This window comes from Diadema antillarum, unplaced genomic scaffold (assembly GCF_040938485.1).
Source record: "Diadema antillarum isolate AM-2024a unplaced genomic scaffold, OU_Dant_1.0 scf00000195, whole genome shotgun sequence".
Classification (NCBI taxonomy): domain Eukaryota; kingdom Metazoa; phylum Echinodermata; class Echinoidea; order Diadematoida; family Diadematidae; genus Diadema; species Diadema antillarum.
This window is the reverse complement of record NW_027271084.1, coordinates 39,753-66,480: the sequence shown is the minus strand read 5'-3', so window position 1 is coordinate 66,480 and position 26,728 is coordinate 39,753. Positions and strand designations below refer to the sequence as shown.

At 37.1% G+C, this 26,728-nt stretch overlaps 1 protein-coding gene across 1 annotated transcript; it reads right to left on the bottom strand.

Annotated features, from left to right (window-relative positions):
• Positions 1-14,608: 14,608 nt before the first annotated feature.
• Positions 14,609-25,825, bottom strand: LOC139723593 (V-type proton ATPase 21 kDa proteolipid subunit c''-like). Its single transcript, XM_071634827.1, has 7 exons — positions 25,661-25,825; positions 23,034-23,082; positions 21,855-21,938; positions 21,066-21,143; positions 19,514-19,635; positions 18,513-18,703; positions 14,609-16,295 (listed from the first exon to the last, which is right to left on the bottom strand). Exons 1-7 carry the CDS (start codon positions 25,716-25,718, stop codon positions 16,260-16,262), a joined length of 618 nt encoding a protein of 205 aa, XP_071490928.1. The 5' UTR covers positions 25,719-25,825; the 3' UTR covers positions 14,609-16,259.
• Positions 25,826-26,728: the final 903 nt, after the last annotated feature.

Below are 26,728 nucleotides of genomic sequence, written 5' to 3'. Positions count from 1 at the left end.
AACACAAGTATCATAACGTATAAGAAACTGATAACCAAAAGCAGTGCTTGCTTTGCTCTTGGCAAGTTTGCAAACAATGGGATTAGCGCTTCCTGCATTCGTCCCCATAAATTTGAAGACACCACAGAAACATTTTATTTATATCCACTGAAATATATAGCTAAATTGCCTCATAATAGTATTCGATTGAATTGTCTGGTTCTGCTAACTCCTTACTTTCCAAAATCAAAAAAAAAAAATGCTGCTGATAAACTCTGAATAATTTTGTGTACTGACCATTTTAGATTTCAGTATTCAACCATCTGAATTATAAAAAAAGAAAGGTTCTGTGTAGACGTCTTCCATTCTCGTATTAAATTGTATTGTTTATCTCAAAACACAGTATTAATACAATTTTGTCTCTCAAAGGTTTTCCACGGACTTATGCAATTGCGCCAAAGATTTTATGCCATGATCCGTGACGTATACTAATATAGATTAAATCACTTCATTTACTTATTTATGTATTTTAAAAATATATTCACGTATGGGTAAAACATTCAGCAAGTCGCTGGTTTGGAAGTTTAATTTTATTTTCCCCTCTGAAATCAAACGTTTGGAGTTACCTTTCCTAACTTGGATTAACAGTGAATTTTACTCTTTAGAATGCCCTTTACTTGTGTGTGTGTTTTAAACTTCGAAGGTTCTTTTTCTAACAACTGTATATCGATTTAATACATGAACAAAACCAAAGGAAATTTTCAAAGCCTTTAAAAATTATGACAGTTTTTAACCTTGAACGAATCTCTTCACCAAAGTATCAAGATGTTTATTTGAAAAAAACAAACAAACAAAGAAACAAATGTATATAATATCATATATATATATATATATATATATATATATATATACCCAATGGAATCAAGTAAAGTACGTCATTGATAGATTGTCAATAGCAGAGTTTGCTTTGCAAAATAGTATTGAATCAGTACACGAGCAAGGCTGAAGTATAACTAGGAAGATTGGTTCAGCTTTTTGTCATTTATTGGGTTGATTGAAAGAGGAAGCCATCATAAAGCACTAGTAATCAGTAAATTCACTATCATTTTCTATTCCGTAGATGGTTTGACGTGTCTTTTAACATGTATGTATTTTACTTTTCAAACGATTCGAAATGGATCAATGTCTTGTGTACATATACACCCTTTGTATACTAAACGACTTTACAAGGATTTAAAGACATAACCTGCGTCCAAACAATGTACAAATGGAAATATTGTCAACATGTTGTATTAATACTTTCAATTCTAGAGTAGTACACATCGTACTTTAGTTTCTTATTTTTATATGCTTTGCACCTGTGCTAATTTTTCCCTCTTTTCATTGGCATTTGTTTGTGCACTTCTTTGTCATATTATTTGACATATCAACATATCCCTTCCGTATAATGATCTGAGTGGAAAGACAAAAAGAAATCTTGAAAACTTGAAAGAGGATGCGTGTCTGCCTCAGTTAGATTCAATGCATATCATGTTATCAATTAGTAATTTGTATTTGATGTCACATTTTATCCACGTTGAGCACTTCATTAATGCAATAAATGCAGTAAATGCATATCAATTTCATCAAGGATTCTTCCCTAATATCTGTCATTTCATAACTCATTCGATAACTACCGTTCATTTTCATATTTTGTTGTTTGCAATGCTAACATTGATGTATACTAATCGGATAACATATCTTTGTTTTACTTTCCGCTTCCTTTGTGATTAAATCTCAGATGAATTCAGGTAAATGATTGCAATTGTCCATTTTCACTTTGAGCTGTACGAACCTTTTGCCAAGCCCTTTGCCAGTTGCAATTTTTTCGGAGAACAAAAAAAAAAACCCGAATAAACATATTTTACATACAATATAACAAATATATTTGTTAAAATTGCGATATTTTCCAAATGTGAAAATGTAATGTCATCTTCACTACAAAACCAAACATTGTGTAAATTCATTCCAAAAAGATTTGCAACTTTTCTCTGTCCTGCTGTTGTTCATTTTATCTGGTTTCGCTTTGTTTTTGGTGCTTTGGTTTGACGTGGTGCCGTGTGCAGTGTCCTTCTGCAGTGGTGCCGTGTGCACGTAAAATGGATTCTATATCCCTGACATTGTTTCTTTCATTCCTTCTTCTGTTTCCATTGATAACTATGTTTGCGGATCGTCTTGCGAAAAGATTCAGTATCAGTTTGATAAATCATTTGATACGCATCGAATGTTTTGTGATACACTTTGCTCAATTACTTTCTTGTCAAGTATTCTGATTGATTTCCTTTTTTTTAATCAATTATCGATAAGCAGTATATGCTTCTTTCCTCTTGAAGAAGATGAATTATAATTTTTTTAATGATCAGGAAATTATATAAACATACAAAACTAAAAATCAGTGATGAATGAATAAAACTAGTTTGAATTTATTCCTTTTTCTTCCAGAGGGAATTCTGTATCACAAATTTCTGCCTTTTCTCATTTTGTTATGCGTGGATGTTTGGCGTCCAAGTATTATGGTCATTTCCGTGCAACTCGAAGTATGAGTAAAGAGTGTCGAATAAAAGGGGGTAGACTGATGTATTGCAAATCCCCATCCTCATCTCACCCCGCCCCCAAGATAAAGAAAAAAATAAGGAGAATAAACTAATAACTACAATAATGATAATGTGATTAAAAAGAAACAACAACAACTGGGGAATGGTCCCCAGATAGTTCATTACTCACAAATCAAGATGTATACTTCAGTTATCTAAAGGCACTTTTTAAAAGTTAGTGAAAATAAATGACTGTCTTCTAGCAAGATTGTATAGTGATTACCTATACCTATGTTAAAGGAATACTTGCAAACACTGACCTACGATGAATACATTTCTCTCTAGATCAGCCTACAACTATCTTGCCTAATCCGGTTGATGAGATCGTAAATTAGCCAAAATTTGTATAAAGATGCGACCAAGGACATTCTTAATGATCAGCTTAAGTGTATACCTTTAATTCAGTGACCTCCCTGCCTGCCATTCCAAACAATTTTCTACGGGATGGGATAATCCATTCTTATCATATCTAACGTAGGTGGTTCTTTTGATAACGCAGGAGTATACTGGGCACAGGCTATATATTAGGCTATATTTGATTACATATCACAGTAAGGACGTTCTGCTTCGATTCATGGGGTTGCTGTTTATTGGTAAACTGAAGAATAAATATTCTGTCCCACAGCAGATGCCACAAGCACTTGTCTTTTTAGCTTCTCGTTCCTCAACTTCACAAAATAGTGATCACAAGTGAACAGAACAATAGTAGATATTTCTATATTCTAAGCATGGCTCTGTCGTATTCTGGATAACATAAATCCGTCTTTAAAAAATAAGAAAATTACAGTAATGCTAATACAGCTATAGTGCTTATTGTCGTTATCGTGATCTTGGGTTAAGAGATCGTAAATCCTATAAGCTTTAGCGTCAGGTCCGTGTGCAACTCTTTGAGATATTTGATTTTGACTGTTTTGTACATATTCAAAAATAAATGACTATTTCAGCAATATCCCCTCCCCTTTTCCTCGTCGAAAATACTCCTCCTCACAATAGTCATGTTTATTACTGTAGTTCTTGGTGAGTTTCTGGCATACACTGATTGCATACAGATCAGCGTTACTAAATAGAAGTATGCTTTTTATTGGCGGAATCAATTATATGGTCCTCTCTTTAAGAATTGTCAAAGATCTGGTATTGTCTAGCGGTCATTTGTTTCAAAGCTTGCCCTTGTTTTGTTTTGTCATGTCATGTTAGGCCTTTTCTACATCGCACCTACACGTATAAGTAGCATCCATGATGTTGTAAGTTATATCTATTTTTTTAGGTCGTATAATTATCTCAATGAGGTCATACCTATATGGTCATGTGGAGGGGTGATGGGTCTATTGCAAATGTAGCAATTAGAATACCGTGGCTCTTTCTCTCTGGAGCGGGGCATATGATAATATTTTTGCAAGGTCCCCTCATGGGTTACTTTGTTAAATTCACTCGATATGAACGAAAAGATTGCTTTGCTGTTAGAAGGCTAACCTGCATAGAGAGCATTGATCTTGCCAAGACGAAAAATTGGTTGATGGCGCACTAAAACTTGACATTTCTGTGAGTTTACTTTTATATTATTATAACTGTGAACATTATTATCCAATTACAGATTTTGATCTTTACAAACTCAGTCACCTGATTAGATATGTAAATTTAATGATATTTATACTTTGTTATAATATTAAAATCAATAACATTTCTTTAATGAATGATTTCGATCGCCACTTTCGGATTCGGATAGGCCTTTAGAAATAGACAATGAGTAACATAGCACTGAATAATCTTTACGTAATAAATTTTACGAGACACCATTGGTGTGTAGAAAACCTGAGTCGTAAAATGTGAGTGCCAACTAAAATTAATCATCCAGGAGCCCGTTTCATAAAACTTGTTATCAGTGACAAATGCCACATTTCTGTGACAAGTTTGCTCTTAGCCAATCAGATGCAATGATTTCTGTAGCTTGTCACATCTATGACAACTTGTCACTGATGACAAGTTTTATGAAACGGACCCCTGATTACATAATATTGCTGAAATCTGCCGTGCTCCGTCTCCTGTTGAATACGAACAGTGGCCGCCATTGTTATTTTCTTGAAAAGAAGGCTTAGAAACTTGATGAAATATCTGACTAATCTTCCAAATATTTTTTGATATTCCCATATCCAAGAAATAAGTTGCTATCATCAGCGCAATCACGATTAACAGATGAAAAACATTTTATTGTTTATTCATTTATTTTCTCGACACTTATTCCAAGACGGATGGATAAGCTTATCCTGATTTGCATTTGACTGATTTTTTTTTCTCCATCGTTGTCTTGTGGTCCGTGTGTCTATTTTTTACATGTTTTTGCCTTGATTTTGTGTTTATTCTTGTCAGGCATTGTCAAGACTTTAAATAGTTTCTACGATGTAAGTTGTCTAAAACTACATTAATGATTATACACTTGTACTTGTGGAATTTGGTGATAGTATGGTGATGATGTACAATGGCTGAATAACGATACGATGTAACTGCTGGTCATCTTAAACTCACAGCTTTCGTTCCTACTTTGCTTTTGGTGTAGCATAGATTCCATCGATTAAAAAAAAAGGTGTTCTCCTGGTTTATTATGGCATTTGTATCACCCGTGCTTTGCAAAGTAACTTAGTAGAGGAGGCATATGGGATTATTTAAAGGTATATAGAGAGTACAATCTTCTACTTATCAAATTCATGGTCGCGGATATATTATAATCATATCAAACTGCGGGAATGTCTGACAAATATGAGTGTGCGTGTGTGTGTGTGTGTGTGTGTGTGTGTATTATTTGGATCAGCAGTGTAGCTCTTTTCGATAGAAGGATCAACTGACATTATATAGATGATGACTGGCGGGGGAGGGAACATACCGAATGTTCCACCCGACTGAGGGTTTGAAATGCCATTGAGGGATATAGCCTCCCGAAATAGCATTTCAAACCCTGAGGGTGGAACGTTTGGTACGTGTTCCCGACAACAAAAGTCATCATCTGTTATATTATATGGGTGAGTCAAATACGTCAAAACACGTCAACGTCAATACCAGCACAACGCACTCGATCGCTCGCTCGCGCAGAGCCCGAGCCAAATTCACTGTGCGCGCGCGGTCCTAGGCCTTCTGTCATTCGTTACGTGAAAATATTTTCCCATGGGAGCACATAACAAGAATGTTCGCCCATGGGCGAACATAACGAATGTACCTCCATCACATGACTGTGTTTAGCCAATCACTAACCGGTATTTGACTAACCCATTTAATATTATTTAATATTCATTCACATATATTCTCGTGATCAAAGGCATGATGCACTGCTCTTAAAAAAGACAATGCAAGCCCGAGATATGTTGTTGTATTTAAAAAAAAGGGGACCCTATTAAAGAATAATTTGCCCCAGACAATACTGACATTCAATCAGACCATAATAGATTATAGATTATTATCATATGTTGTGATGTTGGTGCTACGATATTCGAAATGAAACGCAAGAAACTGATTGGTACTTTTCTGGTGGTTGTGTGGTAAATGAAGGTAATGAAGGGTATTAATGTTTTGCTGTTACTCTATTGAATATTGGGCAGTTAAAAAAGAATGAAATTGCATTAACCTCTTAATATTCGTTAATCTACTCCTAACATTCTAAAAAGCTTTCAACCAATCGACTTACATCATTTCTCGCATCTAACAACAGCTTCCACCATCACCGCTGACCGTGCCTCGTCCTCTAACCACTCACAAGCTTCCATTCACATACCCCGACCGCGCACGCGCAGAGGTGTCTACTCCTACCTCTACGACGGCCGGAGGGGGCGCCCCGTTTTCAAGCCGCTGAGAACACCGCCCTCACCGCCGCCAGCCATGCCAAGAAGTGACCCACGTAGGATGCCTCCGCCCGGTGTCAGCACGATAAATCGAACTGCAGATTCCGAGTACTTTTAACCTTCTCGCAAATTACAGACTTGGACTTTCACTCACGGTGCCATTTAGTGACAATGAGAGAAAACACTTTTCATCCTTACAAGAAATTTTGGAACAGACAACAGACGACTACACATCGATACATTGCCTCTGTGTCCTCTTGTTTGCATACAATCAAATACGATTGTTTCTTCGATGACACTCTGAGACTTTGAGGTTAAAAAAGAAACATTATACAGCTTCGTGGTTCTACAATAAGTCGCTCATAATATGACATTAGGGAAGCAGATTTTTTTAAAAATAATCTGTGTTTATGAAGTTCTCTAACTGCTGTGTTCAGTCAGATAAGGATCCTGTATATTTCAAAAAATATAAATCTTGCATTCATTATTATTTTTTTATGTATGTATTTATTTATTTATTTATTTATCTATTTATTTATGTATTCATTTATTTGTATTTACTTATCCATTTATTTGTTTATTTATTTTTCCATTTATTCATTTATTTATTTATTTATTCATTCATTTATAAAAACGAACAATCTTGGATCCACACCATCATGTAGGGCTTTTCAACCACATCACAGCCTGATGTGAACTTCTCGTCGTCTGCGGGCGCTAGCATTCAAAAAACAACACCCTGAGAAGACTATTTCATTTGGACCAAGCTGATCATCGCCCGGCGATTTGTGGAAGCGTCATCTCTCTTCCGTAACCCATCCTACTAATTTCTGGAATACCATAATTTATACTAACCTACAGCAATACAACATAATACAACTCGAACTGGCAATATCGATGTAACGGGTATCTTCCGGTTGACCTTTAACCTTCCTTCCTGCGATTTTCGGCTGCCAGCTAGCAATATCTAATCCATGACTCACCATTCATCATCAATCACTGATGGGCCATCAGTCAACCTCATTATAAATTGGTTTTCCACTCATCTTTCCCTCGTCCGAGGCTTATACTTTTGTGTAAGTTATAAACATTTTTTTTTCTTCTATAACTTCGTCCTCTTCTTCTTCTTCTTCTTCTTCCTTCTTCTCTTTCCTTCTTCCTTTCCACTTTCTTTGTTTCAGCTTTCTGTTGTTCTTTTTCTTTTCTTTCACTTCTTTATTTCTTCGAACTAATAATTTGTCATGTTTGTATAAATAGTTTAATTTGTAGTTCCCAAGCTTCCTAAACTCGATCGTAGTGTCAATCATGTTTTTCTGTGTGTATGTATGCGTGTTGTGGTGCATTAATACATTATTTGTGAGTATTGCAAAAATTTCAGAACAGATTCAGGACATATTCAGGGATGTGGTATTACTTAGAATGCTTACCCCTCCTCGCTCCCTACATTGGCCCCTTTTACCAATACCAATAGATAGAATGCAACCACTGATTATAACTTAACAAAATCATTCAAATGGTATACGATGTGCTTATTGTATACGTGATATCTTCTGAAGCTGCTACTACCAGAGCAGTTCCCCTTCCTTGTAGCTCCCCCCCCCCCCTTCCTGAAAACTTGTTTTATCAAAATGCTTTGTTCTGGTTTTATTTTCATCTTTTGAAGCTCTTAGATTTTCACTATTTCACTTTGACAAAGACTTGATATTTTCATGCGACTTCTCGATGTGAATGAAATACATAATTAGGTCATGAACTGAATGTTCTGATATTTCAATAGGATGAATTTTGCTGCATGATTCCGCCACTGAACTGTTTTTGAACACCAACCCGCTTATATCCAGAGAAGGAATCCTCTCTGTATACATCAGTATTATGATTATACCGTTTTGATTGGTCTTGCAGCGAGATAAAAGGATCCCTTATCCTTTTGCGAATCTGAGGGAAAAAAAAGGAATCATGGTAGTGGCTTATAATTTTACATACTTTTTGCTATCAATTCATCATTTTCACATCTTACTCCTCTTTATGAGCACTTGAATTAATTGTTTTTCCCCTCTTTTCCAACCCTCTCCCTCCTATTCCCTCTTTATTGCAGAGCCGTCGTTAAGACGCCAACGCTATCGGGACTACTGACGTTATGCTATACTGTCGAACGTGTGATGAGACGAACATGCATCGGAGCAAGAATTTGGCTGTGCTATATCATAACATGAACCACCGAACCTGATTTAATCTCTTCACTCTCAGCCTGTGCGTCTTTCATTCCTTAAAGTATATAGACATGGCACTATACAGTCCTTCCTTAATAATCAGACTGTAAGAACTTTATTTCTATAGTGTATATTATGGAAGTTATGAGTTGTGTAATGCTGCCCGGGTTGTGCTACTAATTGCAGGAACGTGGCAGGTAATATCTCGAGTTCATGTTTTTTGAGTACGAAACAGAAGTTCTTGGAGAGCAAGGCTACGATAAGCGTCAGTCCACACACATCAGATACAAGGTGCAGCGCCGAGATGTGAATACAAGATGTAATCAAAAATATAATCCACCATTGCATGTATATTACATTTTATACACGAATATGATTATTACGATGTGAGTGCAGACCCTTTCTTTCTTTCTCTCTGTCTATCTATCTATCTACTAGTATTTATCTGTCTATTTATCTATCTATCTATCTATCTATCTATCCACATACCTACCTATCTGTCTATCTATCTATCAACCTACCTATCTGTCTATCTATCTGTCTATCTATCTATCTATCTATCTATCTATCTATCTACCTATCTGTCTATCTATCTATCTATCTATCTACCTACCTATCTGTCTATCTATCTATCAACCTACCTATCTGTCTATCTATCTATCTATCTATCTATCTATCTATCTACCTACCTATCTGTCTATCTATCTATCTATCTATCTATCTATCTACCTACCTATCTGTCTATCTATCTATCTATCTATATTTGTCTATCTATTTATTTATTTATCTATCTACCTACCTACCTACCTACCTACCTATCTATCTATCTATCTATATTTCTCTCCATTGTGTCTATAAGATAATTATGTATGTTTATATACATGAACGAAGGTCGTGCAAACATATCATTATTTACCTCATTCTTCATGAAAAGATATAAATACCTGGTCTTTCTCTTTTCTTCATTTTGCAGCATTATTCTTTTAATGACAGTAAATGTTAAATTATTAGCAAATAGATGCGTCTGTATACACGTGGTTGTTTATTTGGATGGTGAGACGGTTTGTCAATAGTAATATTAGCGATTTTTTTGTATAGTGTCATGCGGAAACATATATCTGTGTTACACTATTTTGTGTTAGATTTTGTACAATACTCAATACCATCCAAATGTTGCTCACTGTTTTGGATAATTTCTCTGAAATAAACCATTATTACTGAGTACGTATATTATGACGTTCCATGCATATCGGCAGTGGGTATTTTTCCTAAACAAAGCTTTTGGAGTTTCGGGTTTTCCTTTTTACCTTAAATCTTGAGATAATTGTACAAACACCTGACCTACCGATCAATGGCGGAATTTAGCAATTCTTTCAATTTGTGTGTTTGTTTTGCCTGTATTGTATTCGACATAAAATGGTGACAGCAGGTTTAAATTCGGATCAGTAATGCAGCAGAGGGACGATGGAAATATGACAAAGAATCAATCTCCTCAGATAATACCCCAAAGTTTTAAATTCTACGTAAAAAAGGTTAAATTATGAACATTTAGGACATAGGGGATATAGAGAGACCTCTGGCTCCTTCCACCGAAAATGTAGAAAATAATCCAAAGGCAATATTTACAGAGGTGTGAGAGAGGGCCTATGTATTTTCAGGAAAAGAAGAACAAATCTAAAACTTTTGAAAAAAAAAGGTCTGCAGTGCAAAAAACTTTCAACATTTCCATGTTTTTGAATTGCCAAAAAGTCTGAAAAGTATATGTTTTGAGCAGAGATAAAAATCTGAAATCAGATGAAACTCCCACATCCCTGTATTCAATGTTGCGTCAAATGTTGACGTCTAATTTTCTTATTATTTTTGTCTTCCTAAAAGTAATATAAAATGTTGATGACTGATGTGTTCTCAATATTCAATGACTTTCTATGTGTGTCTGTCATCCTATGAAAATGTACTAAAAAATGATCAACATCCCAGTAATCATTGCATGATCTATGGTGTCCAAATCCGCACCCTTATGAAAAAGGAAAAGAAAAGAAATGATATTAACTAAATATATGTATCATTAAAGGTTACACTGCGCGCGATAAATATCGTGATGCACTCGGTATAAGAATGTTTTTCTTTCATGTTGAAACAGTATTTGTATTCAGTAGAGCTTGATAAGTTATTGATGGATTCTATTTCAAAGTCGTAACAAGGCGATCGATGAATGTTTCCCCGTTTCCTATGTGAGCTTCTGTACAGCGGGCTTTCAGATTTCAGTGGTTCTTTCAATGTAGTTTATCATTTGTATACAATGTGATCTACACGTTAAAATTTGTTAAATTTCTTTTAGCACTATCTAAGGGTTCCTTCCGCGTGGAAACGAGAGATAACTGTCAAAACCAGCAGGATTTGATGAAGCCAAAAGATTTGAACAACTTTGAGCTTCTCGGAAAGGCATGGAAGCAGATATGTGGTGGATATGATAGAGAGTATACATGTGTATTTATATTACTATCATATAGTATATGATCCCTGGATATTTTGTGATAGTTGTAAGTATGTTTTTAAATCTACACATACACATGTACTATCTTAATCATGTAATTCCTGTAAGGATGTGGTCACACTATGAGTCATTTATTTTGGTACAAAAATAAGTATTTATGACAAGACCAAGTGTAATTTGTAAAAAGAGTAAGTTCAAAGGCAGATATTTCAATACAAGCATATTTTAGCATACATGTCGGTACAATTAATTTGGTGAAGGAGTTGCATTGCATAAATTGGAATTAAACGTACAATAATGTGACTTCGTAAAATGGCTGCGACGGTGTTGTGCATTCTGTGGTGTGGTTGGCGATGCTCCCTGTTGAGCAGGGATTGAACTTTGTTTCTTATAGCAAGGATCTCGATGAATTTAAGATGGCATGAAGGTGGAATAGTCCTTTAAGCATGTTATTATTATTGTTGTTGTTGTTTATGTGATGGATGTTGATTATTTTTTTCAGTGAAATACTTCCAAGATGAAAATAGCAATTACAGTGAAACCCCGTTATAACGAGGTACCGGTTTATAACGAGGTAATATCGCCGGTCCCACGGACCTCGTTATAACGGGGTTTCACTGTACAGTGAAAAGCGTGTGTATTTAAATCGGAGAGAAATGCTGCTCTCGTGCAGTACTAATTTCAATGTTTCACGAATGCCCTTCATTTTCCTAGATTGCAGAGAGATGTGTTCTATTCATCCAACTGAAAGAGAAATTCATTTCAAGTTTACTTGTTGACAGGGTCCTTGAACAAAACAGTTAATAAAAAGCAAAGTTACTTTTTAAATTCTTAATGTTTTTGCATGTCTTTACCCACATGACATTGGTCAAAATCACATCTGGATGAATTGATGTAACTCCCTCAAATCTTAACTACAATATTTTCTCATGCAGTTATAAAGAAGATATTGTATATCCGGTGCATCAATTTTCTTTATCATAGAGTTATGATGACTCAGCAGTGATGACATTCCAGTTATCGACAAAAAAAAAATCTATTTTTCGATCAAAATCAGTGACCAAGAAATCACTTCATCTTAACCCATTGAGGACGAGCTGATATTGCTACAACACACATTTCCCATAGACACCTGCCCAAGTAGGCCTACACTCGGGACTAGTCTTCAGTGGGTTAATTTGCAATGTGCCTGTGACCTGATTGAAGCGTTTCCTGAAAAAGATGTAAAACTTTTTTGGTTTATACTTTCCTGATTTCATACCCAACTTTTACAAATCTGTCACTTTTTCTTTGGACTTTAATCTTTTCATAGTCACAGGAAAGTCTGCCATGGAATTAAGTTCCATTCCAGTGCTTTTACTTACCTTATGGATATATCACCGCCATAAATTTCTAAAATTGACAAATCAGTAATTTAGTTACTGCAAGTCTGAGTCAAATCAAAACCTGCGCCCACTCACTAGCACATGCAGTGTACTAAGGAAGGCGACACAAGATTATAGCTTTATGTACAAACACACACACACACACACACACACACACACACACACACACACCCACTAAGCCTCCAATTTGAGAAATCTCACAAATCTCTAACATCTTCACTTTGCTTTCACATCTTTGTGATTTTTGTCTGATTCATGATGACTCGCATAAATTTAAAGGGATTGTACAGTTTTACTTGAGACCTATCTTCAGGTTTCTAATTCTTTCGGTAAGACAATAAGAAACCTTTTATGAAATATGAACGAGGTAATTCCAACTGGAATTCAATGTTTATTTGATGAAAATTTGTTTTGAAATGGCTGAGATATCCAAAAGAGAGCAATCCTACTAAAAGATGGGACCCATCTTTTATTAGGATCGCTTAGTTTACTTTGTTTTTGGATGTCTCAGCCATAACAAAATTGATTTTCATCAAATAAACTTTGAATTCCTCTTAGAATGGTATGCTCTGTACTACATGTATTTCACAAAAAGTTAAAAGCCCAACTCTCATCTCCACCAATACTAAACTATCCTTTTAACTTTGTACTTCACTCATAAGCATACCATCTAGAAACATGGTACAAAACCATAACACTGTACAGTATAAGTATTTAATACAGATGATGTATACATATATACCATACCAGCTTTATTATGTTATTCTTTCACAATCATGTTACATACAATATATCAAACATTATTGATATTCATATACTTTCATGGAAGATTGTTCGACAGAACAAAAATGACAATCATCCCTAGACCTTCCACCTTTGACCCTTCACACGAACCTGTTTAGGCAAACAATCAGACCATATATTATTCTATTCAAGCCCCACTTCAAAAGCACTTAAGGAAACATTAACCACCTGTTCATGAAACCAATCGGACCACATTTCATTTTCTTCCAAGTCCTTTGTTAAAAGCACATGATAAAAAGAAAGTTGAACACCTATTTCCGCAAAACCAATCGGACCATATTTCATTTTCATCTAAACATCATTTCAAAAGCACGTAACTGGCCTGCCCCTCCCCCCCCCCTTCCCCTGCAGAGCTATTAACTCACTATTAATGCTTATTAGGCAATGTGCATTCAAATTACACACACACACCTCAACAAACACGAAGCATTTGAAAGCATTCAAACACGATATAACACCATGCACATACACCTACATCATTATCTCAAATCTACCCACTGGCAACGTTTCAATGAACAACCATATCAGACATGTGTATCTAGAGGTAAAACATAGGTGATTCTGATTAAACTACAAAAAGTGGCATATTGATTAATCTGTGTGGTGCACTATCTGATTCTCTGTCATGCGTTTGTCAGTTCTGTGGTAAGGGCGTTTGTCAGTTCTGTGGTAAGGGTCATCACTAAGCAATCAGAATGACAACATGATAGAAATAACCAACGCATCCTTAAACTTGCAAAGCAATGCAACCAAAACATGTGTTTCCTCTTTAATTATCAAGTGATGATACTGCCTAGCAACACTATCTACAACAGAGGCTTTTATCTGGGAGGAGATTATTTGCCATTAAATGCTGTCACTCACTGAGGTTACCAGGATGCATCTTGCTCGCCACTGTAGTTGTGTGCAACAGCTCCAACAGCTCCAAATAGTAGACAACATCATAAAAACCCTTACAACTGCTGCTGTGGCTTTTGTGACAAGTCTCGTACACTAACTGCCATTACTTTCTTTTGTTGTCTCATGTGCTACAACCACATCGGTAGTTGCTACAAGTGGCATGCAACAACGTCACAAGTCTGCATTATCTGCAGATACACCCCCAGTCCACACCCTCCAGCCCCCCCCCCCCCCCCCCTACCCCTCACTAAGAAAAAATTGCACTCTTTTGGGGCACATACAATAAATTCCTAGCCCAGGTAACATATCACACAATATTGCTACCTCCCACAATGCAAAAGAATATAATGTCTATCTATCTCTTACTTGCTCAAACGCATTTTCCCAAACAATTCCACATGCATATTCTCTTCTGCATAAAGTTACAAGCTAAATATATATCATTTCTAAATAAAACATCAAACATATATCAATATCTTCTGCAATACAACGAGAGGGACACTTTTGAGTACTGGATTGCAATAATTCACATGATACATACTTCGTAAAAGGAAATGCGTAATGTCCAGATACCTATCTACAAACTTGACAAACGTGACTCTGACGATCAAACTTTATGTTTGTACAAATGCACAGATAAACATAGATGAAAAAGAATTGACTGATCATTCGTGCACACTTGGCAAAGTCGAAATGAAAGATGGACGCATGCAGAGCTGGAAAATAACTTTTACGAAAGAGTAGAACACGCACTGAAGATGAGAGTAATAGATCCTCTCAAGTTTTGTCATTCATATTTACAACCCATTCATATTGCTGTCACACAATGGTTTCTTGCTTGTGTGAGATAAGGGCACCCACTTTCCCAGCATGCAAATACATCGTATCACAAGGAAGAAAGAAATATCCAAAGACGCGCATGACTCTTGCTACCCTACTAGACGTCGCAAGCTCAAAGTTCTAAGAAGTGGGGAACAAAAAAAGGAACAAGAAATAAATCTTTAAGCATCATCATGGGACTCTCATACATGCAGGAAACTGGAAGATGGCTGTGTCTGTATATATCCTGATTTCAACTTCTTCTCGATACAAAAAGATACTAATATGACAAATTAATACAATTACAGTTGTATACAGTCTGCATTTCTATGGATTTGTGTCGCTGTACAGAAGAGGAGACATTTGCTTACTGGTGTGTGACATGTTCTTAAACCACGATTGCGTTTAATTACAATTGAGTGCAAATTTCATCCACACCCCCCCCCCCTCCCCCGAGCCAAAAGGGGAATGGCTTGCCCCTGAAAACTACTTCAGAAATCTGCTTCTGTTTAAACTGTTCTCATGCAAAATTTGTGATTCTCTATATAGCACAGAAAACAACCAGCTACAAACATTTCAGCAAGTTTCTAGATGGGTGAGAAGAGAAATTTTACTGAAGTGTTTGTGTAAATGGTAAATGTCACAAGTTATTTGTGCACTGGAATGACATGTCTACACAACTATTCACGTGCCTGACAGTCAATGGAATTACACACATGCTAAAATTCCCTCTGCACAACCAGGGGAATTCTTGCCATTTATTGGCTGTTAACAAACCAAAATATAAATCATGTTGTTTGCAGCCTAGTATTGTTTACCACATCATACACATGTTTCACTTAATTCATAATCACCTTTTTGGTGTACATCAACTAATTTGTTGGCTTGGATAGACATGATGGTATGTTTTGTTTTGTTTTTCCTTGTGCTTTTGGCATATATACATTTGTATCTCTGCACGTGGCACCACCAAGCATGCAATAATTCCAATATTTGTTTCCGGGCATATACCACATACTTCATCCTTATAACCTGCATATATCAGAGAATATCGAATGATACAGTGGATTGGGGAAAATCCTGTCCAAGTATCCCATGAGTTGAACAAAAAGGTCCACATATCTGCTACAAAGGAAGTGATGTGATCACAGAAATGAGTCATCCGCACGAATGAGCTGGAATGCGTCGTTGAAAGTCTGCGTCCATCCCTCTTAATCGCTACCCGACTGAAAAGAGTATTTACTGGCCTGTAGAGGGAGACAACAGGTTCATGATACAAGCAAACAATATTATGTCACTGTTTAAAACAGGTGCATGTATCAACCTCAACAGTCGCAATGATAATCAACTTGCCAACAAACTTTGACTAGGTACTGTCTCATTAAAGAATGAATTCAAACAAGATATCACATTTATTCAAATTCATGACATTCTTCATTCTTTCACTGCAACTGATTGGCAAATTGCCCTACATTGACGTAAATAAGCACTGAATTGATCAGTGTTTTAGTATTAGCCATGATAAAAGAAATCATGGGCATACATACTCAAGCAGGATTCGAACCTACAACCTCCTGATCTCCAGACAGGCATCATCTCCACTAAACACCCGAGCTTCCGCCCGACAGCAAGTGTTGGTTGTAATCCTTATAGCATGCAGTGGGTACTGCGTGATTATTTAAATTCTAGTCTGTCTAGTGGAGATGACGCCTGTCCGGAGATCAGGAGGTCGTAGGTTCAAATCCTGCTTAAGTATGTATGCTCATGATTTCTTTTATCATGGCTACTACTAAAACACTGATCAATTCAGTGCTTATTTACGTCGATGTAGGGCAATTTGTCAATCAGTTGTAGATATCACACATTTGTTTGTCACAAGATGGGGAATCACGGGACATCATAGTTGTCATTTGTCATCCCAGACTTGTAACAACCAAGTCAAAACTTTTCTTGGGGCCACGTTTATAGTTGCTCAGAATGACTACAAAAAAGGGGGGGTTTCTGCAGTATTTTTTACAATATGTAACTATCATGGTGAAATTGTGACTACATGACATCACAGTCATATGAAGGAAAGCATCATGCATGTTTGTTATTGTGACTGAAATAATCGTTCTTGTGAAAAAAAAAAGTGAAACTTTAACAGTTATAACCTTTCTTATATTTGGTCAGCTTTGAAAGGAAACTTTCCATGTTTATTCATTTTCAGCTAAAATTCATCTGGAAGTGTCAACTTGACCCTGATGTGGTATTTCACTCAATCAAAACATCATTGCAGAGCACTGTAAGGATGGGTTCACTTTGTTAAAAACTATACCTTGACACCATTACATGTCTAGCCTTTTACAAAGAAAGGGTACAGTCAACGTCACCTTAGTCAGGGCTCCACACTAACTTTTTTGTTTGGTGGCCCGTTGGGGCCACCAAAATCCTCAATTTCAAAGTTTTGGTGGCCCGAGAGAAAAATTTGGTGGCCCGAAAAAAACAAACAAAAAAACATTAAACGTCCTGTTTTTTTAATGAGTCAAATATTTAAGTTTTATCATAGTAAGAACTGGAAGTTGGACATATCTACTCATAAATAAACCTCAACACTCACTCTCAGGCACTCATTTAGTCCTTTTTATCCATCCTTTAAACAAATTTAACTGCTAATTTCCGGCGCAAAAAGTTACAGATTTATTGACATACTTTTTACGAAATTTTGGTAGCCCCGAGGCGGGCCACCAAATTTGCCCTTTTTTTAAATTTGGTGGCCCGACTTTCATTTCTGGTGGCCGAGGGCCACTGGGCCACCGTTAGTGTCGAGCCCTGCCTTAGTCTACCTTACACAAATTGAAAAACTGGCTGAGTTGAAGAATGATTCTACTATGGATTGATACAAACATGACTTAATGCTATATTGTAAGTAAAAATTCATGCAAGATAAAGAATTTGCTCAGGTCCCCTCAGATTGGAGCATTCCAGACGATTTTCATAATTTCACATCATGTGGTTCATAAATCAACAGCTCCATGTATAGACTTGTTGGATTCATTGTGGTCCTTGAGCAGAGAAACCAATAAACTGAAAATCTTAAACAAATTACACTGAACAGTGTTGATGACATCAGAGCCTCACATATTTCTGAAATGTAGCAGTGTAATTCCACTACAATACTGCCTGCTTAACAAGTTCACCTTTGAAGAATCTATGAACGCCTTATTCTTTCTTTCTGCTTCCTTAAGCATTCTTATGGCGAGGCTGCCATGTCATCATCCTTGTTCATTGCAATTTGTTATAAATTTCGAAAACATTCTCATTCCTCATCCCAATCACTATAAATTCTGAAATGCCATACTCAGTTTAACTAATTTATAGCTGTTCAAATGTAAAAGTCTGAAAATCATCTGGAGGTCCCCTTTAAGTGAGGTTGACTGTATGTGAATCAATGATGTCCCTGTAGCATTTCCAATGATCTTTACCTGAAGGATGCCCACGATGACACCGAAGAGCCCGATGGCGCTGCCGAAGATCTCGACAATGAGCACCTTGACGAAGAGGCTTGCATCCTGGGCGTCGGCCAGGGCCGCCCCGCTGCCCACGATGCCGACGCAGACACCACAGGCCAGGTTGGTGAAGCCAACAGTCAGCCCCGCCCCAAAGATGGCATAGCCTGAGATGGGGAAAGGTATGGGCAGAAGGCTATTTATACAGCGCTCAACATTAGCGGTGGCCACGAGCCACCAAAAATTGATGTCAGGCCACTAAATTTTCTAAAGGCTTACCTTTTGGTGGCCCAATCAGGCAACTGAGATTAAAAAACAAAAACAAAAACAAAATGTATGTTTACTTTTATTTCAGGCAAACACAATTCTTTTTGGGCCATCAAAATGTCAAATTCAAAGATTTTAGAGGCACACACAGGCCACAAGAGAACATAACTTAGTGTCGAGCCCTGCTACAAATATATATACATTTTCCCCTTGCTCAATGAATGAATATAAATTCATAGTTTTGAAAAACAATCATGCAGCCTTCCATGTAAAAATGTCTAAATTACTTTGCACCTTTTTACAATGCAACACTTTTAAAAGCCTGTCAAGCTTGAAAAAACATGCCCTGTGGAACTCTTTAATTTTCTTTTTATCAAAAACTTTAGAACATTGAAAAAAAGGAAAACCAAAATTAACCCCCACTCAAATACCCATTACGTACTGAAATTCAAATCATTTCATCATTTGTCATTCTGTACTAACACAGTTTCTCATTTTAGGCATGTAATTAGCTCTCACTCTCTGGGGCCCCACTTCATTAAAAAGTTGTGATGATAGCAACTCCTGCTGGAATGGCAATTGTCATGGTAACAAGAAGAACCCAGCTTCCCGATTGGCTGTTGCCATGAAAAGTTGCTACTCTAGCAAGAATTGCTATCCTTACATTTGTCATGAAACGGGACCCAGGACGATTGAAAAATGTCACACACCTGCTAGATAGTTACTCCTCATCAAATCTTCCGACACGCCCACCCCGTAGTCTTTCACCTGGCCCGAGAGAACGATGGCGATGATGATTCCGTAGATGGCCACGGCTTCGCAGAAGATAATACTGCACAGGGCGTGGAGGGACAGGGAAGGTCAATGTATCATGAATAACTCTTGAGAACCAGTTGAAATCTTATACACGGTGCATGCACACTGGTGTTGAGCTCTCAAGCTACTATGTTTATCGTTCCACTAAGATTATTTCAAGCTGGAATGTTAGATGTGGAAATGTAAGATTCCAGTACATCCTCAAAAAGATAAAAATTACCTTAAAAAGAATTACACAGCATACCACATGTACAATATTGGATTGTACACTGAAGATTTATTTGTGGTGACCCAAATAAAACCAAAAATGCATTACAATGGCTTGCATACTCCATGTGTCCTATATTCTTTTCTTTTTTTTTTAATTTTATTGAGCTACACGCATATCTGTGCAATATCAATGTGTTTACATATTGAATTTGCAAAGTGTATCAATAACATGACTACCATTCTTCTTTCTGAGATGTATACATATAACAAAGGTTAAATATTCATTACGTAGGTTTATTGGTTGGACAAAGAGTAGCAGTATGCTTCACAGACTATCAAAGTAGGCCTTATTGTTTGGAGTGACTGAAATGATATGTAACAAATTCAACACTCAATTCAAAACCCTTTACTAATACACGACCAGAAAGGAAACGCACAAACAAAAACAAAACATTATCAACAGCCTTCAGTTACTTTGTCATGGTATGAATATATCATATGTGTTGGTGCTTGGCATACAGAAACCATGTACACAATGCACATCCTGGAATTGAATGAGCAATCACTGCACTTCTGGTCTTTCCTGTGAGTTTGTTTTTGGTCACTTCCTGTCTCGAGTTGAGAGATGGGTAATGTCCCTTTCAGACAGACAGTGATCACTGCCTACTCGGGATGAGCATCATACCACGAAACACCAGCATGGCACATCTATGTAGCATATATGTACATTACGTATAAATCATAAAATGTATCAACCTGTATTGTATATGGGCACTTCAGGTGTTTTACATAAAAGAAACACTACATGTAAATTGCATGTCAAGTACACTACAAACAAGGGAGGTTTTGTTTCTCTTACTCTGTAAATATACACAGATTCTTCTTCTTCATTGGAACATGTAATATACATGTAATAAATATTATTCATACTATGTTCTTCTTCATTCCAGTGCTGAGAATATTCAAGATGATGACTCGAATATGGCAGTTTTTCACTCTTTGAATTTATGCATCTTTACATGTAATCGATGTAAAGTGGATCACAAAAAAGTTCCTGAATTTACATGTACAATTGTATATTGTATATATATGCAAGCTAGCTATCACAATCTTAAATGGCAATATTGTTGTATTTACATATCAAGGTGAACTTTACAGCAAGAAAGCATTAAAGTGCAAGAGGGTTGTGACACAACCATGAAACACTATGAAAAATGCACACAAGATATCACTTACCTAATAAGATTCTTTGTTCTGATTCGTGGTGCTTTAACTCCGCCACCTATAATACTCGTCCCAGTTGTGAAAATTCCCCTGAAAGGAAGATACAGTCAAATCAATAATCAATTTTTATCACATATGATACAAAATCTGTGTTATAAAGCAAGCTTTAGACAACTTTTTTTTTTTTTTTTTTTTTTTGGGGGGGGGGGGGGGGCTTGAAGTTGAAAGGCACTCAAATATCCCTAGCTTCATTCTAGTAAGGCTACTAATACTATAGCAGAAAATAGAGCTCTTTTTATATACTTCAACACACTTTGCAGCATCTCTACCTCATTCAGAGAAAACCATACACTGTAGCACATCAGTCTAAATCAATTCTACTCCAGTTTGATAAGAAAGAAAAAAAATAAGGAAACACTATGGAATAGGAAGACTATCTAGCTTTTACAGCTAGCTAACATTCCACAAATAAGTGATTATCTTTTCCATTTATATCTTTTTAATGACTGCAATTTCTGTTTTTATCTGCTTCATGCCGAGTTCTTACCACATGATCCTTGTTCAGATTGTCACATCTTACACAGGAACACAAAAGTAATGATATTACTCATCCCAATTCCACATGGGGTTTACTGCAATAATGAATTCCCACCAATATGAATGGCAAATTAGCGCCACAGTCTTTGCTGTTGTTAGATGGATGACAAAAGAGACAAAACATCACAGCATCTCATGTTCAGGGGCAATATTTTCCTGAGGAAAAAGGGGGGGGGGGTGGGAGAGAGATGGTGCTTCACTCACCAGGCTGCACCAACAACGGAGAGTGCAATTGAGAGACCAACCCCAATGTCTGCCCACATGTAGGGCTCGATAGCTAGCAGGAACCTGAGAGAATGAAATGAGAGACAGAGAGGCTGGTCACAGACTTCCATCCCTAAACATGTCGGCGATTGATCGCACGATCAAAAAGGGAATTGTAGAAAAGCTTTGATGGGTTAAGAAAACCAGCAAAAGAGCATCCTTGTGCATGTAATGGCTCGAACACTTGGCATGGAAATAATCTTCTTGGTGAGCAACCATAATCGATGAGTTGATTATTATGTCACTTTTGAAGGAGTCCGGCATAGCACATTCACGACTTCTTCTTGATAACTTGCATTGGCTTGTTTTGAGGGCAAATAATTGATAACTCATTCATACTTCTGTCTAATTTGATTCAAATAGAATGTGGAGGACACAGCTGAAATCTGTAATGTATGTAGAAATTAGGATTAAGAGCTGCTAAAACACATTAATTTTATGCCCAATTACAATTTTTTTTTGATGTGTTGTTAGACAGTATCGATCACTGACTGTATTCATAAACATACAGTACTTCTTAGGGGCATATCCCAAAGAAATCAATATCATTCACAATCATGAATCCAAGAGCGATCTACACATTTGGAACAAATCTGGTGTCAATATTTCAAAACATAGTCTCATATCAATTCATCATCACAAAGACATTTTTGGCCAAAGCGGGAATGCGAAAAAAAAAATGGAAATACATGTAATATGAGCATAACAGTGCATACAAGGATACCTTCTCAAATTTTCATAAATTTTCATAAATTTTCTTAAATTCTAATTGGTCATGATAAGTAGGTTATCATTTTACAGCAATAATTTTCAGAATCAATATGAAACAATAAAATGCAAAACACTCACTGCAGCTGGTCTGTGGCCTACCGGTTACCACACAATTTCAGTGAAATAGCACACAAATTTCATTAAATTCGTAAAGCTTACTCACGCAGAAATATCGTGTGAGTACATTGTTCATATGCACGCAGGAAAAAGTTTCAGACCACTATGTATAGTAAAAGCATCATACTGTATATCATCAGGTACAATTAAATGTATCGACAGAATCTCTACCTTTTTTTTCAATTTGTGAATGATCAATATAAGTTATGATATCCATGTGAAAATACTCACCATCCTATGTCAAATCTGTAAATCTGTCCCGAGAGAAGGTACCAAAGCACTGCAACAGAACAAAGAAATAAGAAGTTTACAGATTTTAACAGGTGATGTACAAAAAGAAAGAGAAAAAAGATCAATGCGTACAGTTCATAATAACAACCAAGGTTTACAGCATCATCCCTAACCCTAAGCCATGCTGCACCTGATCATGGAGCAATGCTACTAATCATTGTGATGCTCATAGGTATTGGCTAATTACATGAAGTTCATCACAAATCAATACAGTACATGTATTACAGAGAAATATCATGGAGAGAATCAGGGCACTTTTAAAAGGTCGAATGTATGATTTAGACTTTACAATGTCAGACAGTTTCTCACCCCTAGATGTTATGGAGTATACTTAGAGAGGTTAGAAGAATTCTACTAATAGTATCATTACACATGTAACGTTGATGTGTATTTTTTCTTTTTAAATCTCAGACTGAAGTTATAAAGTTAGACAAAGAACATTCCCAGATCTTTGATTTAAAAAAATACAATAAACAAACTTGTGGCAATTGTGCTACAAAGTGGCACACTGTTGATCCAACAGCACAGGCCACAGACGGCAGAGGGTTTGGACCCATGCAAATCTAATCACAGGGCTGCCAACTCAATCAGCATGACATTCCGACAATTCACCCATTTTATTTTTGAGCATAGTGTAGGCTAGATAGTGGTGTAACCTCGAGCTATGATTGGATTGGAAAATCGGATTGGCAAATTTGCTGTCGGTATCGGATCGGAAATCGGCAAAATATGCAGAGCTGAAAGCTAGAGTGCTATGCCTATGAGCACTGCATTGTCGATCCTCAGTAAAAATTCATGATGTTAAAATATGTACATTTTAGTAGAATGATATGAAGTAAAAAGTGCTCCTTGTGCAAGTCAAATATCGGCACCAGCACCACGGTTCGACGATGCGCAAGGCAAAAGCTTTTACTGTAGCAGGCGGTTGAATTTTGAAAGGCATTGTGGTCGAATTGATGGCCAGCTTGCGCTACTAATACGCGCAGTATTAGGCCTAGTATTTATAGCTCCTCTTCCAACTCGGTTTGACGCAGTGTCATCCGAGCGAGCTGCCTCCCGAGTCCTAAATTGTTCTTGAAATGTGGGAGAGGCAATACTGTAAAAGTGGGTATTTTCGCACGACTAATTTTTCGCGCTTGGCCGGGTATCAAGAGTTTCGCGTGTTTTGTAATTCCCCGGAATCAAGACACCAAGTACAGGAACATACATGTATGGCAAGCAAAAATATTTGCGTGTATTTATTTTTACGCTAGTTTCTGGTTGCACGAAAATTTCAACACCGCAAAAATTTCCACTTTAAAGTAATGAGCGAATCATTTTGTCGGTTAAACTGAGAAATATTTGAAATCAATACTCGCTCTAGTCGTAGACTATCTGAACAAATTCATTAGCCCCTAGACTCGAGACTGCTAGTAGTCTAGTGCTACCAGTAGTATGGTTGAGGGGTCTAGATATCGCGCACGAAAGTTTGTGATGCTCTTATGATAGAATTATTCCACAATCGTACCTGAATTTCTCAATAAATATCACGAAAATGCAGAAAAATCACCTCCCAGAATCTCCTGATGATACGATTACAGAGTAGTGCGCTGTCACCGTTTGTACTGTATGTCGAACTTGAATTTCTGCGTTCAATTTCTCGGGGTATATAAAGGTCGCGCAGCTGCCCTCTGTAGTTTCATGTGTGAAAGTGTCTGCCCCTCTACGTGTGCGCTGCGGCTGTAACGTGCTTCGGCTTTCACAGAATATTTTTTCACTTGATATCAAATTTGTCCCTGTTTAAAGCAACAGCAGTTTTGCGTAAACGATCAATCGAACAAATTATGAATTCTATCGGCTTCGAACGAGACAAGCGAGGCGACACGTCTAGGCTACAAATCCTTAAAACAGATTTCAATTACAAGGAAAAAATGGGAAATTTAGTGAAAAATTTGTTCGAAATCAAAATTTCTCATCTGCTTCCTTCTCATGTTTAGCGGTTGTCAGGTATGTTTATTCCATGGGCGTATTGGCAAATTTTGCGCTTAGTCCCACGCGTAATATTGCTTGCTATAGTCTACGCAGTTTCGCTATGCGCGACCATTAAGTCCCTCTGCGAGATCTAATCCCCTTACTATACTAGACCTAGTCTAGTAGTAGTAGAGTTGATTCTAATAGTAGATAGGCCTATTGTCCATCCTCTCTCACTCTCTAGTCTCACGTCTCATAGCATCTCATTCTCCGCCCAGTCAATGACAATGCTTTTTGGTAGTTGCAGCTACTGTACAACTAACGTTAACAGCTCACACCACCATCACATGATCAAATAAATGTTAATAGACGTCTAGCCGGTTTAATAGCTAGCTGTGGCTGACCGGCCGGCTGTGCCCAAACCAAATTCAGCATCCATGACATAAACTGAACTGTATAAAACTGCACCAAACTGTCTCACGAGTCACTCTGTCTACGCTCTTGTGTGTATAAAGCGACAAGTAATTTCAGTGTCATTATCGAAGAGACTGAAACCCAACTGGCAACTGGCAACATACGCAAGTAACGAGGCGAAAGCAGAGTAAAATTCTTCTTACCTACTCCTGCCGCAATAGCACTCAAAACACCCACGAAAGTGTATATCTTGACACCCATCGTGCCTGTTCTATTCCAGCAAACAGTGGGAAGGACTATCCAGTATTCACAGCTAGCCTGGTACACGCCAGCAAATCAGTAAATCATGTGCTGATCAGGGCCGGTTCTCACATACAATGCAGTTTTTTGATAGTTTCGCAGTGGGACCTACGAGCAAGCTGGCTGTCGTTCTGTACTGTATAAATGTACGTTGCATTGTACGTTCAGCGTAAAACATACAGGCAAGTGAGTTGACCTTTGGCGATTGAACTCTTCTGTAGATGCGCATGACTTCCGGTTCGCACACACCACCTGTGTGAATGACAACATCATACCAGACAGAACAGAGTGTGTAATATTTTCTCTCATACGCATTTTTTGTCCTTTTCTGTTTCCTCTGTTACAATTAACAAAGCGCCTATCTTCATGATGTTGATGACGATGACGATGACGATGATAATGATAATGATGATGATGTTGATGATGATGATAATGATAATGATAATAATAATAGTGATAATAATAATGATGATAATAATAATGATAATTATAATGATAATTAATATAGAAAATTATGATGATATTAAGGTGATAATGGTCATCAGAGAGTAATAGAAGTTAGCGCTAGCTTTCTACTATTCGATGGTCACTGTCAAACACAAACATTTCCATGATCAGATCACACACAAATGATCAACTTTTCCTGGAAGTGTCATCCAAATCCGTTCATGACTTTACAGGTTATTTTGCAGACAGACAGACAAACAAACTAACAGTGGCAAAAACTCAACCTCCATGGCGGAGATACTAAATTGGCTCATGGCATCAAATTAGGCGTTCTATCCCCGGCCCAGTCATGAAATTGACTCCTATATCCCCACTTTAGGCGTTCTAGCGCGCACGCAGTCCCTGAAAACCCCGGATGGTCAACGCTCTGTTTACCTTTGGCCTCAATGTTGACATACTGATTGTGCAACCAGTGCCTTCCAGGATCCTCAGGACACGGTACTAGACTTGTTCCAACGAACACT